The 15,681-nt window shown below is 69.6% G+C and overlaps 3 protein-coding genes across 3 annotated transcripts in view; all 3 read right to left on the bottom strand.

Moving 5' to 3' along the window:
• EMIHUDRAFT_212369 (hypothetical protein) overlaps positions 1-4,857 on the bottom strand; it is a gene marked incomplete at both ends in the record, with an annotated part of 6,356 nt that extends 1,499 nt beyond the window's left edge. The window contains 5 exons of the mRNA XM_005766217.1: positions 9-106; positions 621-681; positions 1,018-3,787; positions 4,151-4,422; positions 4,570-4,857. Of these exons, the coding sequence (XP_005766274.1) occupies positions 9-106; positions 621-681; positions 1,018-3,787; positions 4,151-4,422; positions 4,570-4,857 (3,489 nt within the window). The remainder of the gene's footprint in view (positions 1-8; positions 107-620; positions 682-1,017; positions 3,788-4,150; positions 4,423-4,569) is intronic.
• A 261-nt stretch (positions 4,858-5,118) lies between these two features.
• EMIHUDRAFT_422016 (hypothetical protein) lies at positions 5,119-6,450 on the bottom strand. Its single transcript, XM_005766216.1, has 2 exons — positions 6,431-6,450; positions 5,119-6,336 (listed from the first exon to the last, which is right to left on the bottom strand). Coding segments are annotated over exons 1-2 (843 nt in total). The 5' UTR covers positions 6,433-6,450; the 3' UTR covers positions 5,119-5,495.
• A 1,816-nt stretch (positions 6,451-8,266) lies between these two features.
• On the bottom strand, positions 8,267-13,779 carry EMIHUDRAFT_212367 (hypothetical protein; the record flags this gene model as incomplete). Its single annotated transcript, XM_005766215.1, has 11 exons — positions 8,267-8,521; positions 8,598-9,025; positions 9,527-9,752; positions 9,888-10,065; positions 10,801-10,910; positions 11,031-11,084; positions 11,308-12,417; positions 12,529-13,240; positions 13,317-13,490; positions 13,563-13,625; positions 13,757-13,779. The coding sequence occupies 11 exons, from the start codon at positions 13,777-13,779 to the stop codon at positions 8,267-8,269; spliced, it is 3,333 nt and encodes a 1,110-aa protein (XP_005766272.1).
• Positions 13,780-15,681: the final 1,902 nt, after the last annotated feature.

Genomic DNA, 15,681 nt, shown 5'->3' with positions numbered 1-15,681 from the left:
CTAGCCACCGTGACGGTGTCATTCGGGCCGGCAGACCAGGCGTATTGCCTGTGCCCGAGCTTCGGCCTTCCGGCCGGGGGCCGGCTTCGAGTTCGCCGCAGGATGCCTCCCAATAAGGAGCGGCATAGAGGGGGCAGGCTTCCGCGTACCACTGGGGACCGCCTCTGCCGCCGCCGCCGTTTCTTTTGCCGCCTCCGCCTCCGCCCGCGCCGCCTCCGCCGCCTCCGCCGCCCGCGCCGCCCGCGCCGCCTCCGCCGCCGCCGTTTCTTTTGCCACCTCCGCCTCCGCCCGCGCCGCCTCCGCCGCCGCCGCCGCCGCCGCCCGCGCCGCCTCCGTCGCCGCCTCCGCCGCCACCCGCACCGCCTTTTCCTTCGCCAGCATCTCGGCCACGAGCCGCGCCACCTCTTTGCCGCCCAGCGTCTCCCGCGCCGCCTTCTCCTTCTCCAGCAGCCCAGTCAGCCGCGCAGCCTCGGTCGCCGCCTCCGCTGCCTGCGCCCCCAACTCCTCTGCCGCCACGCGCGCCGCCTTCTCCTCCGCCAGCAGCTCGGAGCGCAGCGCCGCCTTTGCGGCAGCCTCTGCCTCCGGCGCCGCCTCGGGCTCCTGCGACGGCCCAGGCGGACCGCCCTTCTTCTTCTTCTTCTTGCCCTTAACGGGATTGATTTCCGCGCCGTTGAGCATCGCCTCGGCACCGCGCGACCAGCTCGGCACGTCCTTCTCGTCCGTCGGCGCCGCTGCCTTCGCCTTCTCCAGTAGCTCGGAGACCCGCGCAGCCTCCGTCGCCGCCTCTGCTGCTTTCGCCCCCAACTCCTCGGCCGCCGCCCGCGCCGCTCTCTCCTCCGCCAGCAAGCCGGAGAGTTCAGCATCGCCATCCGCTGCGTGGGTAGCCCTCTTCTCGGCGAGAGCAGCCCTCTCCTCGGCGAGCGCTCGGAGAGCTGCCGCATCCATGGCAGCCTCCCGCAACGCCTGCATCTCCTCGCTTGCCTTGGAACTGGCGCCGAGGGTTTTGGCGTGCGCAACCTTCTCCTCCGCCAGCTCCGCCCTCAGCTCCGCACGCTCTGCCGTCGCCTGGTCGAGAGCCTTGGCGTGCGCAGCCTCGAGCTCCGCACGCTCTGCCGCGCGCTCCGCCGTCGCCTGGTCGAGAGCCTTGGCGTGCGCAGCCTCGAGCTCCGCACGCTCTGCCGCGCGCTCCGACGTCGCCTGGTCGAGAGCCTTGGCGTGCGCAGCTTCGAGCTCCGCTCGCCCCGCCGATGCCTGGTCGAGAGCCTTGGCGTGCGCGGCTTCTGGCTCCGCGCGCTCCGCTGTCGCCTGGTCGAGAGCCTTGGCGTGCGCAGCTTCTGGCTCCGCACGCTCTGCCGCGCGCTCCGCCGTCGCCTGGTCGAGAGCCTTGGCGTGCGCAGCATCGAGCTCCGCGCGCTCCGCCGTCGCCTGGTCGAGAGCCTTGGCGTGCGCAGCTTCGAGCTCCGCGCGCTCCGCCGTCGCCTGGTAGAGAGCCTTGGCGTGCGCAGCCTCGAGCTCCGCACGCTCTGCCGCGCGCTCCGCCGTCGCCTGGTAGAGAGCCTTGGCGTGCGCAGCCTCGAGCTCCGCACGCTCCGCCGTCGCCTGGTCGAGAGCCTTGGCGTGCGCAGCTTCGAGCTCCGCACGCTCTGCCGCACGCTCCGCCGTCGCCTGGTCGAGAGCCTTGGCGTGCGCAGCTTCGAGCTCCGCGCGCTCCGCCGTCGCTTGGTCGAGAGCCTTGGCGTGCGCAGCCTCGAGCTCCGCACGCTCTGCCGCGCGCTCCGCCGTCGCTTGGTCGAGAGCCTTGGCGTGCGCAGCCTCGAGCTCCGCACGCTCTGCCGTCGCTTGGTCGAGAGCCTTGGCGTGCGCAGCCTCGAGCTCCGCACGCTCTGCCGTCGCTTGGTCGAGAGCCTTGGCGTGCGCAGCCTCGAGCTCCGCACGCTCTGCCGCACGCTCCGCCGTCGCTTGGTCGAGAGCCTTGGCGTGCGCAGCCTCGAGCTCCGCACGCTCTGCCGCGCGCTCCGCCGTCGCTTGGTCGAGAGCCTTGGCGTGCGCAGCCTCGAGCTCCGCACGCTCTGCCGCGCGCTCCGCCGTCGCCTGGTCGAGAGCCTTGGCGTGCGCAGCTTCGAGCTCCGCGCGCTCCGCCGTCGCCTGGTCGAGAGCCTTGGCGTGCGCAGCTTCGAGCTCCGCGCGCTCTGCCGCGCGCTCCGCCTTCGCCTGGTCGAGAGTCTTGGAGTGCGCAGCCTCGAGCTCCGCACGCTCTGCCGCACGCTCCGCCGTCGCCTGGTCGAGAGCCTTGGCGTGCGCAGCCTCGAGCTCCGCGCACTCTGCCGTCGCCTGGTCGAGAGCCTTGGCGTGCGCAGCTTCGAGCTCCGCACGCTCTGCCGCCGCTTGGTCGAGAGCCTTGGCGTGCGCAGCCTCGAGCTCCGCACGCTCTGCCGCACGCTCCGCCGTCGCCTGGTAGAGAGCCTTGGCGTGCGCAGCCTCGAGCTCCGCGCACTCTGCCGTCGCCTGGTCGAGAGCCTTGGCGTGCGCAGCTTCGAGCTCCGCACGCTCTGCCGCCGCCTGGTCGAGAGCCTTGGCGTGCGCAGCCTCGAGCTCCGCACGCTCTGCCGCGCGCTCCGCCGTCGCTTGGTCGAGAGCCTTGGCGTGCGCAGCTTCGAGCTCCGCGCACTCTGCCGTCGCTTGGTCGAGAGCCTTGGCGTGCGCAGCTTCGAGCTCCGCACGCTCCGCCGTCGCCTGGTAGAGAGCCTTGGCGTGCGCAGCCTCGAGCTCCGCACGCTCTGCCGCGCGCTCCGCCGTCGCTTGGTCGAGAGCCTTGGCGTGCGCAGCCTCGAGCTCCGCGCACTCTGCCGTCGCCTGGTCGAGAGCCTTGGCGTGCGCAGCTTCGAGCTCCGCGCGCTCCGCCGTCGCCTGGTCGAGAGCCTTGGCGTGCGCAGCTTCGAGCTCCGCACGCTCTGCCGTCGCCTGGTCGAGAGCCTTGGCGTGCGCAGCCTCGAGCTCCGCACGCTCTGCCGCGCGCTCCGCCGTCGCCTGGTCGAGAGCCTTGGCGTGCGCAGCCTCGAGCTCCGCACGCTCTGCCGCGCGCTCCGCCGTCGCCTGGTCGAGAGCCTTGGCGTGCGCAGCTTCGAGCTCCGCACGCTCCGCCGTCGCCTGGTCGAGAGCCTTGTAGTGCGCAGCTTCGAGCTCCGCACGCTCCTCCGTCGCCTGGTAGAGAGCCTTGGCGTGCGCAGCCTCGAGCTCCGCACGCTCCGCCGTCGCCTGGTCGAGAGCCTTGGCGTGCGCAGCTTCGAGCTCCGCACGCTCTGCCGCACGCTCCGCCGTCGCCTGGTCGAGAGCCTTGGCGTGCGCAGCTTCGAGCTCCGCGCGCTCCGCCGTCGCTTGGTCGAGAGCCTTGGCGTGCGCAGCCTCGAGCTCCGCACGCTCTGCCGCACGCTCCGCCGTCGCCTGGTCGAGAGCCTTGGCGTGCGCAGCTTCGAGCTCCGCGCACTCTGCCGTCGCTTGGTCGATAGCCTTGGCGTGCGCAGCCTCGAGCTCCGCACGCGCTGCCGTCGCTTGGTCGAGAGCCTTGGCGTGCGCAGCCTCGAGCTCCGCACGCTCTGCCGCGCGCTCCGCCTTCGCCTGGTAGAGAGTCTTGGAGTGCGCAGCCTTGAGCTCCGCGCGCTCCGCACGCCCCCTCGCCACCTCCGCCTGGGCCCGCTGGGCCGTTTGCGTCTCGCTCTTTTCCGCAGCGTCCCGCGCCGCCCTCTGCTCCGTCAGAAGCCTCCTCCTCTCCTCCGACAGCTCGGCCAGCCTCGCCACCTCCTCGCGTGCCCGCGCCGCCTCTGTCGCCGCCTTCTCTGCCGCTCGCGCCCCCGATTCCTCCGCCGCCGTCCGCGCCGCCTTCTCCTCTTCCAGCAGATTGGAGAGCCGCGCCGCTTCCGCCGCCCTCGTCCGGGCCGCCTCTGCTGCTTGCGCGCGCCCCTCCTCCGCCGTTCTCCGCGCCACCCTCTCCTCCGCCAGCAGCTCCTTCGTCCGCGCAGCCTCTTCAATGGCCGCGGTTCGCGCCCTCGCCGCCTCCGCCGCCTCCGCCTTGGCCGCCACTGCCGCCGACTCGGCCTCCACTCGCCGCCTCGCCGCCAGCGACCTCGCCGCCTCCACCGCAGCGATGGAGGACCGCCTTTCCCTCTCCGTCCGCTGCGTCACCTCGTCCATCGCCTCGACGACATTGCGCAGCGCAGACTGCTCGCGCCGCGCCACCGCCCTCTCGTACAGCGCCGCGCCGTTCGAGGTCCACTGCACGAGTGGTCTGCCCTCGCCCGCGTCCGGAGCTCCTGCTCGCGCCGCTCCCTCCCCCGCAGTGTCCACGCAAGGCAGGGCAGGCTGCAAGGCGGCTGCGGCTTGAGCGACAGCGCCCTTCTCGCGGACGGTCATGGCTGTCGCAGACGCCTGCTCGTCGGCCTTTGTGGCCGCCGCAAGCGCCGCCTGCGCCGCAAGTGCCGCCTGCCCTCGGATGCGCGACCCCTCCTTCTCAGCCTCCACGGCAGCCGCCGCCTCCTTCTCGGCCGCCACCGCAGCCGCCGCTTCAGCCTGAACCTCCAGCTCCTTCTTCCTGAGCATCGCAGCCCGGATCTCGGCCTCCTTCAGCCGGTTGGCCAGCCGCTGCCGCGTCGCTGGCGTGGCCACCCGCGTGCTGGGGTGCTGCTTCGAGAAGGAGGTCGTTGGGAAGTAGTCCGTGTTGGATGCCGCCCGCTCCGCCTCCGCCCGCGCCTGCATCGCCGCATACTCGGCGTCCTCGCGGGCGGTCACCACATCTTTGAGGCGGGCAACCGCAGCGGCGGCAGCCTCGCTGGCGGCGTTCTGCGATTGCTCGAGCTCGGTCATTCGGTGGCTCGAGTTGGATGAAAAAAGCCCGTCCGGAGAAGGCGCCATTCACACAGACGGCACACAGGTCTCGGGCGAGCTCCCGCTCTCGCCGCAACCCGCCACGCGCACGCCCACCCGCTCCAAGGACAGAGAGTGAGAGGCGCGCCCGGCCGCCTCCGCCGACGCGGGAGCGGGACACAGGGGGGGGGGGGCGGGGGCGCACGGCGCGCCTGCTCGCAAAGCGAAACGGCAAAGTGACAAAGTGTGCCAGACTCTTCTCTTTTCTCAGAGCTCAATCTTAAAGTCCGGACGACATATACAGAGTCGGAAGGGCACGCGCGGCGCTCGCGCCGTGCGCTCTTCCCTCACCCTCCCTCTCACACTGAACTGCTGGGGAGGTGCATTCCGGGCTGGCGCACACACGAGACCAGTGCACATACAGGGACACACATAGCACACACTGGCGTACGATTGTATGCAGCATCATGGTTGCGGGGGAAGTGGTTGCGGCGGGGCGGTGGCGCTGCGCGGCGGGCGCGGGCGGAAGAGGCCTACGATCGGGCGCGTGCGCGCCCCCCTCCCCATGCCGCCCCCTGTTCTTCGGGGTGCGCGCGACCGTGCGGCCCGCCGCCGCATGCGGGCGGGGTACGGGGTTCTTACCAGCCGGCGTCGCCGCCGAGGACCACGTCGCCGCCGAGGACGGCGTCGTACGACATCTGCTGGTTGATGGAGTTGGGCACGACGCCGGCAGTCATCGGGAACTCGACGGGGGCGGTGTTGACGACGCGGACGACGTTGCCCGAGCCGGGGGTCTCGAGGATGCAGAAGAAGGGCCGGTCGAGGCCGTCCTCCGTGTACAGCTCGATCACCTGCTTGTTGTTGTTCGGGCCCTGCAGCAGCTCGATCCGCGCGTTGAGCGGCCGGCCGTCCGTCTTGAGCATCACCTGGACGCTGTCGACCGAGGGGTCGAAGGGGTAGGTGCGGAGGGCGCCGCCCTGGATGGTCATGCGCGTGTCGAGGCACTCGGCCGACGGGCTGTCGACGTTGTCCGCGACGACGTTGGCCGCGAGGGGGAACTCGATCTGGCCGATGTTGCGGATGGCAATCGTGTTCGGGCCGCGGGGCGTCTCGACGACGGCGCTGAAGGGGCGGAGCTGCCCGTTCTCGACGTACACGCGCATCTTGCACGGCGTGTTGTCCGGCCCCTGCCACAGCTCGATGTCCGCGTCCAGCGGGCGGCCCTCAGTGCTGAGCACCACCTGGACCTGCTCGACCGACGGCGAGCGGTACGACCAGGTGCGGAGCGAGCCGCCCTGGACGAGGATGGAGGAGTCGGCGGCGAGGGGGTTGCCGGTCGAGCCGCGCATGTCGAGGCCCGGCGCGGCCGCAACGCCCGCAACCTGCATCTGCACTGCCGAGGTGCGCGCGGCCGGCGCGGTGCCGACCATCAGGCCCGAGGCGACGCCGGCGCCGGCGAGCATCATCGTGAGGCGGGTCCTGAGAAGGGGGGCGAGTGTGGGGGTCGGCCGGTGGGCGTCGCGGGACGGGCCCCCGCGGCGGGGGAGGCGTCGGGCAGGCAGGCGAAGCCCACATTCTTCGAGGTTGTCAGAGATCGAGGGAGCTTATCGCAGCTTTTCGAGGCGCGGGTTTTTTCTTTTTTATCCTTCCACCTAGGCAGCGCTTGCCCGCAACTTGCGGTGGTCCGGCGAGCGCATGGCGCACGTCTTGGACGGTGGCGAAGCCAAAAACACCGATGGTGGCCGTCCGCTGGCGTGAGCGGCGGCGGTCGAGACCTCACCCATCGCGCCGACGACCGCCCAACCCACGCGAACAACCCAACCCAACCCAACAACCCAACCCAACCCAAAAAGCACGATTCTGAAGTTGGGCCCTCAGTCCCCCAACTTCTCGGTCTGAGATAGTTAGAGGCTGCGCAGGCCGTCCCGTTTGCTGTTTGAACTGTTGCGCTGGCCGCTGCGCGCGCGCGCGCGCGCTGGCCCGCGCTGCCGGGGCTCTGTCTCACTCTCACGTGCCGCAATATGTGTCACACACGGCGGCTTCTGCCACCTCTCGATTGGTTCTACTTTCTACGCACACCTACCGGGGAAGGGGCGCTTGGGAGCGGGGGCGGGGGCGGGGGCGGGGGCGCGCAGCGCGGCTGCGCGGCGCGCGCAACAGAGGGTAGGGTGGGGAAGACGGCGAGGAGGGGGCGGCGGCGGCGGCGGCGGCGGCAGCGCGCGCGCGGCGCGCGCGACGGGGGGGCGGAGCAGCGACCGCTGGCGCGGCCGCTGCTCCGTCTGTGCCAGGGACGCGCGCTCTGCGCCGCTGCACAGAGCGCGCGTCAGGGCAAGGGGCATGCGTGGCGGCGCGGGACGCGCGGCGGCGGCGGCGAGCACGCTCCGTGAGCGGTGAGGCGGCCGGGCGAGGGCGCGGCGGGTGACGGGTCAAGGGAGCAGCCCACACCCGGCGTCGCTTTTTGAGCGACGCCTGTGGTACGCCTGCGCAGGGGCCGCAGGGCGGTCAGTTGTGGGGCGAGGCGGTGCCGGCCGCGGGCCGGGTGCAAGGCGCCGGCCTCGGCGCCGCCTCGGCGCGCCGCACGGGCGCGGCGAGCCTCTGAGCGGGAGCCGAAGGTTTGCCTGTGGGAGGTGGGTGGGTGGGAGGAGAGGGGTCAGGCTGCCCGTCGAGACCTCGAGAGCTCTCCGACACCTCACAGCTCCCAAACGACATCGATCTCGGACCTGCCGCTTTGCAGGCGCCCTCAGGGTGCACCGACGCCCGCCTCCTCCTCTCCTCAGGTCCGAGATCGGTGTCAGTTGGGAGCTGTGCCGCGCGCTCCTGTCGCCTCCGCGAGCGCCTCCTCGACCCGCCGCGGGGCCCGGGCAACGGCCTCGAGCCGCGCTGGCGATGCTCGGCCGGCCTTCTGGCACCCTATCGCACGCACTCCCGCCAGCCGCGCGCTCCCGCGCCGTCGTGCGAGCTTCTGGCGTCATCCGTGCGAGATGCGGCGTCGCGTAGCGGCGGCCACACGCGGATCAGCTCGGTCACCTCGAGCGCGCTCGCTGCCTGCGCGCCAGGCAGCGCTCCTCTCTCGTCGTCGCGGCGACGAGTCGGGACGGCGCCGTCGCTCGAGGCGCGTGGCCGGCGGCGCTCCTCTAGGCGGCGCTCCCTCGAGGCGCCGGGCCGACGTGACTGGGGCAGCTTGCGGCGCACGACGGTGCCCAGTGGCCGCCCCCGCCGTCCCCGGCTCGGCCTGTGGATCAGGGCAGCGGTCTCTCAGCTGTGCCGTCTCTGAACAGACACACTTGAGGACACGCGCGCGCGACGCTCACAGCTGCGTGTGCCGACAGCGTGGTCAGTCTAAAATGTGTCTTGGTCAGTCTGACGTGCCAAAATATTTGAGGAAACACATTTTGCTGTCCTCACGCACTCACGGCCCGCGCATTGCGGCTCCGGCCTCCGAGCCGAGACCTTTGTTGGCAAAGTTTGATCGCACGCGCTCGTTCCCTGAGGTGGCGTTGCTCAGCGCGGTCTGCTCGGTCAGCCTCTCGAAGGCACGCACGCCCTCGGCGGAGGGGAGGATGTTGGACGTGTCGTACCACGTTTCAGCCACGGCGGTGCCTCCCGCGCCGTCGCTGGACGCCGCAGAGTACTTCGAGCTGTGGAGCAGGGTGGCGCCGGGAGGCTGTGCTGTGCTGGGAGAGGTGGGGGCGGGGGGGGTTGGGTGGATGGGCGCGCCTTGTCCTCTTCTTGCGGCGGACAGTCAGCCATGCGGTCTTCGGATCGTGGCGGAGAAGCTCGGTGATGTCCGCGCGACGGAGCGCCGCCAAGCACTGCACCAGCTCGGGCTTCACGCCGCCACACAGCATGCAGAGCACGGAGAAGCCATTCTCCAGGCAGTTTGTGTGCCAAAGCTTGGCACTCGGCTCCCACCCGGGGTGCCGGCGGCGAACCTCTGCTCGCGCGTCCGCCTCCTGCAGATACCGGAGGAGGTTCCCCGCTCCCATTCCCTGCACCTGTTGGGCGCGCACCCCCGAAAGCCGACCCTCCCGCGCGCGCACGGCTCCGCCGCCAAAGGGCATGAGCAGCTGCTCGCCCCACACGTTCAAAACCGTAGCCGAGCGGAGGACCTCCGTGAAGAGGAGACGGCATTCCGGCGTAAGCCCGCGCATGTTCCGCGCACGGTAGCCTGCGTGGAGTACGCACAGGGAAAAAGTCGATCAGTCGCCACACACGCGCGGCCACATCCACGCGGCACATCCACCAGTCAGGAGGGCGGACTGCTTTAACTAGGAGGATACGGGGAGATACGGGGAGATGTGGGGAGATATGGCATATGCGCTGGGATGTGGGCGCCCACCTATAGACAAGGGCTGGCAAAGAGCTAGGGAAATCTCGGTACCCATGATTATACTGCCTCACGTCTCACGGTCAACAGCTTGCCTGGGCAAGCCGTTTACGTGAGAGCGGGGGGTGCCCCGAACGCACCCCTCTCCTCCGGGATCATGGCGGGGCCGCCTTTGGGGGCGAACCGGCCCAGCGACGCCGCTTCTCTCCCGAAGGTGGGTAAAGGCACAGCTGTGTGCGCAGTGCAGGTCCGTGACCGACCGGGCAGGGCGCGTGGAGAAGCATATGGGGAGATATGGGGAGATATGGGGAGATATGGGGGGAGGAGACAGGGGGTGGTTACCTAGCCCGAGCGCCTCGAGCACCACACCCTCCTTGGTGCCGTCAAGCGCGCGTTGCAGCTCGGGGGACACGAGCGGCCAAGCCATGGAGGGGGTGCTCTGCATGTCGGTAGTCCGGAGGAAAGGCGCAATCAGCGCAAACTTTTTCGGGTCCTGCTCGGCGAGCGCTCGCCCTGCCTCGAGAATGACAGGCGTAGAGATGAGGGCGTCGGCAGCAACCTTCTTGCTCTACGAGCAGCGGGGTGGGACAGTGGTTCACGGGCGAGTTGAACGAGGGCCAGGCCCAAGCAGATTGCGGGCAGATTGCGGGCAGATCGCGGGCAGAGGGGGGCGGGGGCGGCTCGCCTCGGATCGGGCTTGGACAAAATTCTTGTCCGTGTGCTCTGCGCAAAAGGCCTGCACGATGGCGTCGCCGTTGGGCGCGTAGAAGCGTGACCGAAACTCGAGGTGCTGACATCTCAGCCCCTGGAAGACGGAGAGCAACAGCTCGTCGTACAGGTCGTCGACATCGAGCTCACCCCGATCCACCGCTCCGCCCGCCCTTTCGAGACGCAGCACGCGGTGCACTACGGCAACCGACATTGGTGGCGCCGGCGCCGTGACGGCCGCCACAGTGGGCGTGGGGACTGCGGCTGGGGTGGCGGCGGCAGCAGCGGTGGCGGGGTTGCGGGTGGAGGCCTCGGTGGCGTGGGAGGGGAGCTGTGTGGCAGAGGTAGAGGCGGCGGTGGTGGCGGCGCGGGCGGCCGCGAGAGCGGCGGCGGCGGCGGCCTCGAGTGGCCGAACACGGGCGGCGAGAGCGGCGTCGGCTGCGGAGGATGAGGCGGCGGCGGCGGCGGCGGCGGCGGCGTCAGCGGCAGAAGCGACTGCCTGCGACGGGCTGCATGGCCGCCACTTGCAAAACGCGATTGGCCTGACGGCACTCGGCTGGGCTCGCTGTGGTCGATCGGCGGTGGCGGCGGCAGCTGCGGCGTCCACGGGCTCTGCCCCGTGCTCTGCCAGCAGCCCATCCGCAGTCTCTGCCGGCGGTACACAACCGACGGTGTCTGCCGCCACCGCAACGGCGAGCGCCGGTCGGAGCAAAAACAACGGGAGACGGTCCACGGCCAGGAAAGCTGCAGCGGCGGCGACGGCTGTGGCTGAAGGTGGAATACGAGAAGAGGTCGGAGCAGCGGCGGCGACGGCGGCGACGGTGGCGACGGTGGCAACGGTGACGGCGCCGACGGCGCCGACGGCAGCGGGAGTGGCCCGCGCCCGGGCCAGCGCCTCATACGCCAACTTTGACCGATCGCTAAATGACTCCGGCAACACGTCGCCGCCGAGCAGTGTCGTGTACTCAGTGTCAAACTCCGTATCTGACTCTGGCACCGGCAGCATCCGCTTCGTCACCTGCAAAGGCAACGCGAGCGCCAGTCGCGACGTGGCACGCGTCGGCCGCAGTTGCTCCATGCGGTCAAACTGATCTCGCAGCCATATGGGGAGCCGTCCGAGGATGGCGCCACCTCGCACCACCGAAGCGGCGCCGTGGTCCTCGATCTTATCTCCGAACCACTCGAGGGTCGCCTAGGAAGAAATGGTCAGCTAAGAGGCGCCTGGCCTGGCTAGGGGCATGTCGGGAAGCGATGACGTGTGGCGCTCAAGACACCTGCAACCCCACCCCGTCGTCGGGGGAGGTTGGGAGACGCGAAGAGCCGTCGTGCCGTGCGGTGGGCGGCGTCGGTGGCTCGCGTGCCTCCGGAGAGGGAGGCACGCTGCCGTCCCCCTCAAGCGGCACTGCTGAGGGCACTTTGCGAGGGCAAAGGGTGTATCCGAGCCGCTGCAGCCTGGCCGGCAACGGGTTCGGGACCGTCTCCGCCAAAATAGCCGTGATGAGAGCTGGGACGTCCCTCCGATGCTGCGCACGAAGCGCCTTGACCCGCTCCGCCGCGGCGACGGCCAGGTCTAGCAGCGATGAGGGGCCTGCGCCAGGGTAAGGATTGGCTTTGAGGTTGCACGCCTCTCCATCCGACTGGAGAAGCTGGACCCGCGCAACAATCGGGCCGCCGCTCGAAGTGCGCGCCGCGCTGTCGCGGCAGCGCTCGTCAAAGGCCGCGTGCAGCGCATTCAAGACGTACGTGTTTATTTGCAGCTGCCGCTGCGCGCTAGTCGCGCCGCTCAGCGCGAAGCGCGCGACGGTGACGGGCCGGCGCGCGGCCCAATCCATTACCTTGTACACCAGAAGCTTCGTCGCGCACTTCCGCATCGTGGCGACCACGTCCCTGACCGACGCCACCGCCCGCAGCTTTAGAGCATCGACATTGGTCATCGCCGAAACCAGCATGGCGCAGGACTCCTCGTTGAGCGGACCATCATTAGGACCGAGCACCGCCGCGAGCAGCGCCGCTGCAGAGTCGCGCCGTTGGCACGCGGCGCTGTGCAGCGCGTTGTACTTCTCGATCGCCACGATCTGGCGCTGTTGCAACCCCTCCGACAACTCGCGCAGCTGGTCGCGCAAGGACGAGCCGCTTGAGACCACGCCGACGTCGTCGTCGATTGCAGCCTCGCCGGGCGTGACGGCGACGGCCTCCGGGGAACCGCCAGCGCCATCAGTGGCGTCGCGGTCGTCGGCGCCGGGAGTGGCGCGCTCGAGCGCAGCAAGAGCGTCAAAGAGCAGCGTTCCTAGTGCCTTGGCCGGCTTTCCGCTGACGCCCCGAAGCTTCCGCCCATCTGCGCCGCACTCACGCTCGAGCAGCGACCTTGGCAGCTTGCCCAGCTGCTCCTCGGTCATCGCATGAAACGGCACCAAGTGGGAGAGTGCCACTTCCAAATTCATCTCCTCGAGAGTGGCCTCCTCGCCTGCGGCGACGCCTGGATAGGCGACGCTGACTGTGATTGCGCCCTGCGCCCCCGCCGCCACCTTTGATATCACGCCAACGTAATGCTCCTCCTCCTCCTCCTCCTCCTCCTCCTGCCCCGGCAGCCGCGGCGGCGCCTCATCGTCTCCATCCGAATACTCGCTCGCATACACTTTGACGAGCCGCCCACCGCCCTTGCCGACGAGCGCCTTCTTCGCCGAGTCCAGGTCGTACTGCGCTGGGTCCAGCGGCACAGTCGCGTCGCCCAGCCCAAGCGAGGCGGCGTGGGCGGCGAGCTCAGCGGCCGCCTGCACGCTTTTCGTCGGTTTTGCGACGGTGCGCCTGGATGCGGAGAGGCGGGGGGCCTTGCGGAATCGAGCGAGCGCTTTGAGAGCGTTTGCCTCGCATGCCGCCGCGCGCTCGGCAAGCATCGGAGCCTGCTCCTGCAGGAAGAGAAGCGCGGCGACGAGGCCGCCGCTCCCTGGCTGCTCGAGGCCCTGTTGAAGGGCAACATAGCGCTGCTCAAGGACCTTCGGGCTCGGCGCGCCCGGGTCGAAGAGGGAGTGGTCGGCGTCGTTGACAAAAGTGAACTTGCGCGTCTCGCGAAGCGCGTTTGTCATGTCGGTCGCATCGTTCCCGAGCCAGACCGGCACGACGCCGTCGAGGAGGTGCGGCCCATCCGCTTGCAGCTGCGCGATGTAGCCGTTAATGAAGTCGATCGCGTTGTTTCGCAGGAAGCCCAGAGGCGGGTCCGCGCTGCCGCCGCTCGGCGCCGCTAGCATCCTCTCGCGCCAAGCGACGAGCGTCGTGTGGGAAGGCTGAGGCGTGCCACGCCATCCCGGCTTCTCGTTCAGGCCGTTCCGGATGTCGAGCGCTGCGGAAGCGCTGCGAGGCACGGAAGCGCAGGGTTGTGAATAATTGGGGCTGGGGTGGACGGAGAGGGCGAGGTGAAAGACTCGACCTGCGTGAGGAGTGTTGCGATACAAGGTGGCGCTGCGACGCCTCCGACCAGCGAAAACGCGAGGCGTGCGGCTGCAGCAAGTTGGCGGAGGCGTCGCTCAGCTCATGCGCCGCGGGGCAGTCTGGATGAAAGCGGTCCGAAGTCAGCCACAGGGCGAAATTGCCGCACATGTCACTGCGGGCGGAGTGCGCGCGAGGAGTGAGCAAGTGGGGGGGGAAAGATCGACACTTGGGCTCTGGCGCGCACTGGTGACCGGCGTCCTTGCAGATGGCGGCAGCCTGCAAGAACGTCTTGTACGAGACCGCGCCCCTGCTCGCCTTCTCCAGGTCGGATAAGCGCGCCCGCGCCGGCGCGCCCGCGGCGACCTCCTGCCTCAGGGCGGCGATGGTCTTCTCCGCTGTCGCCAGCCGCGCCTCCGCAGCCCTCAACTCATCATCCACCTGTCGGCGAGCCGCCATCTCATTCCGGCAGCGCTGCGCCATCTCCGAGTCGCTCCCGCCCTCCACAGAGAGCCATCGGATGCTGGTACGTGAGCGGGCTGCCACACGCGCGTCCGGTGTCTCCGCCGCCTCCTCCTGGCTGCTGGCGGCGGGAGCAGGAGCAGGAGCGGGAGCGGGAGGCGGCAGCGGATGAGGCGGCGGCGGCTCCTCCTCCATCCGATCGAGTGCGTCGGTCCGCTGCGCCTTGCCGGGCGGCGGCAAGCCTAAACTAGTGCCCGGCCTCGACACCGTCGCCCAGCCGCCGACAGCGGGGCGCTTGCTGTCGGGACGCGCAGTCTCGACAGCGGAGCGCGTGCTTCTTGCCGGCGGAGCAGCACGCTCCTCAGCAGCGCGCGCAGAAGCTCTCTTGCGTACCGCCGCCGCGCAGTCCTTATGGATGCGCGTCGACGCCGGAGACGCCGGCCCGAGCGCTTCTCCTCGCTCTAGAGCCACGGCGGGCAGCCCGTTGGCCGCCTCACCGCCCTTGCGAGACCAGTTCGTGGTCCCGCACCACCAACAGCCGTCCATCTGAACGGCGACGGAGGCCAAGCCCGACGTCTGCGCTCTAGCCGATCACCTGGCCGCCCGCGACGAGCTCGCCAGTCGGCGTGGCGGCGAGGAAGGGAGCGAGAGCACCGCCAGTGCGGCTGGCACCTGTGGCCTGGCCTGCGAATGCTCATTCACAGCGATGCCCGAGGGGAATTCGCGTGGAAATTCGATCCGCCGACTCAGGGAGGGGTCCTCTATCGGGGAAGGAGGTTGCGGGAAAAATCTGAGAAATCACCCCCAGCCTTCCCCCTCCCGGTGGGAGGCGGTGGGGGTGATTTGACTTAGCCGCAGAGGCCGTCCCTAGCTGTGAACAGCAAAACGGGACAGTATTTCTTGTTTGAAACCAACACGAAGGAAAAGCAGAACAACAACAGGTGGCGGAGGAGGACGGCGTGGTGGCCGCCTTCACCTCTTACGCTTTCTACTCCCTTGCACTCCTTGCACTCGGCGGAAGACGCGCGGACCGTTTTGGCGGCCGCAGGCTCAAGCAGACGCAGTGGAAGACACGTGGATCGATCGGTGGCGTCGGCCTGCGCCTGGCGTCAAGAACCAGGAATACAAGGACGCCACCGCGGGCATGAGGCGTGGCTGCACGCGCGCGGGCTGTCATACGCGTCCACTCCTCTCCCCGCGAACCGGTGCCTGTGGATGATTGCCAACCAGTATCCACTCAGTTGCCAACCTGGCGGAAATGGGAGCAGGAGGCACCGATGTCACGCATCAAAAATGATGAGGCTGGGGTTTCCCTCACATGCGAGCGGGGCATAGCCCTGTCCATGTCCATGCGTGAAGGCAGTAGGTCCGGGACCAAGCATCATGGCCCTCCACTGCGTCTTCACGGTCGTTTCTTCTCGTCACACCAGAATCAGCTGTGCGCCCGCAAGATCGCCCTCGGGGCTGTCGATCAGCTTGCCCTTGAGCACCTCGCTCTTGCCCCCGCTCGTGATCTTGACGTAGCCGCACGGTCGGCCCATGCCTTTCATGTGCTTGCAGTGGACCGCGCTCGGCTCTGGGAAGCTACCGCTAGGGCCATCATCCCTGTAGCACATCTCGAGCTTCCCGCACTTGCATTGGGGACAGGCCGAGCCCAGACGGCCGTGGCGACGGCAGCCGATCAGCCGCTCGAGCAGCTGCGACTTGTTGCCAGACACGAGCAGCATATTCGCCGCGCAGACGCGCTTTAGCGCGTCGATCTTGAGCGTGGCCATGCGGGCCTTGTCGGCATCGTCCGCGCCTGCCGTCGTGCGTAGACGCCGCTCTTGCTCCTCCTGCTTGGCCTTCCGCTTGATGCTTTGCTTGGCCTGCGACCGCTTCTCCCACTCGCGCCGCTCCATCTC

The sequence above is a fragment of the Emiliania huxleyi genome (genome assembly GCF_000372725.1).
Source record: "Emiliania huxleyi CCMP1516 unplaced genomic scaffold EMIHUscaffold_52, whole genome shotgun sequence".
NCBI lineage: Eukaryota > Haptophyta > Isochrysidales > Noelaerhabdaceae > Emiliania > Emiliania huxleyi.
This window is presented reverse-complemented; position numbering and strand designations above follow the sequence as displayed.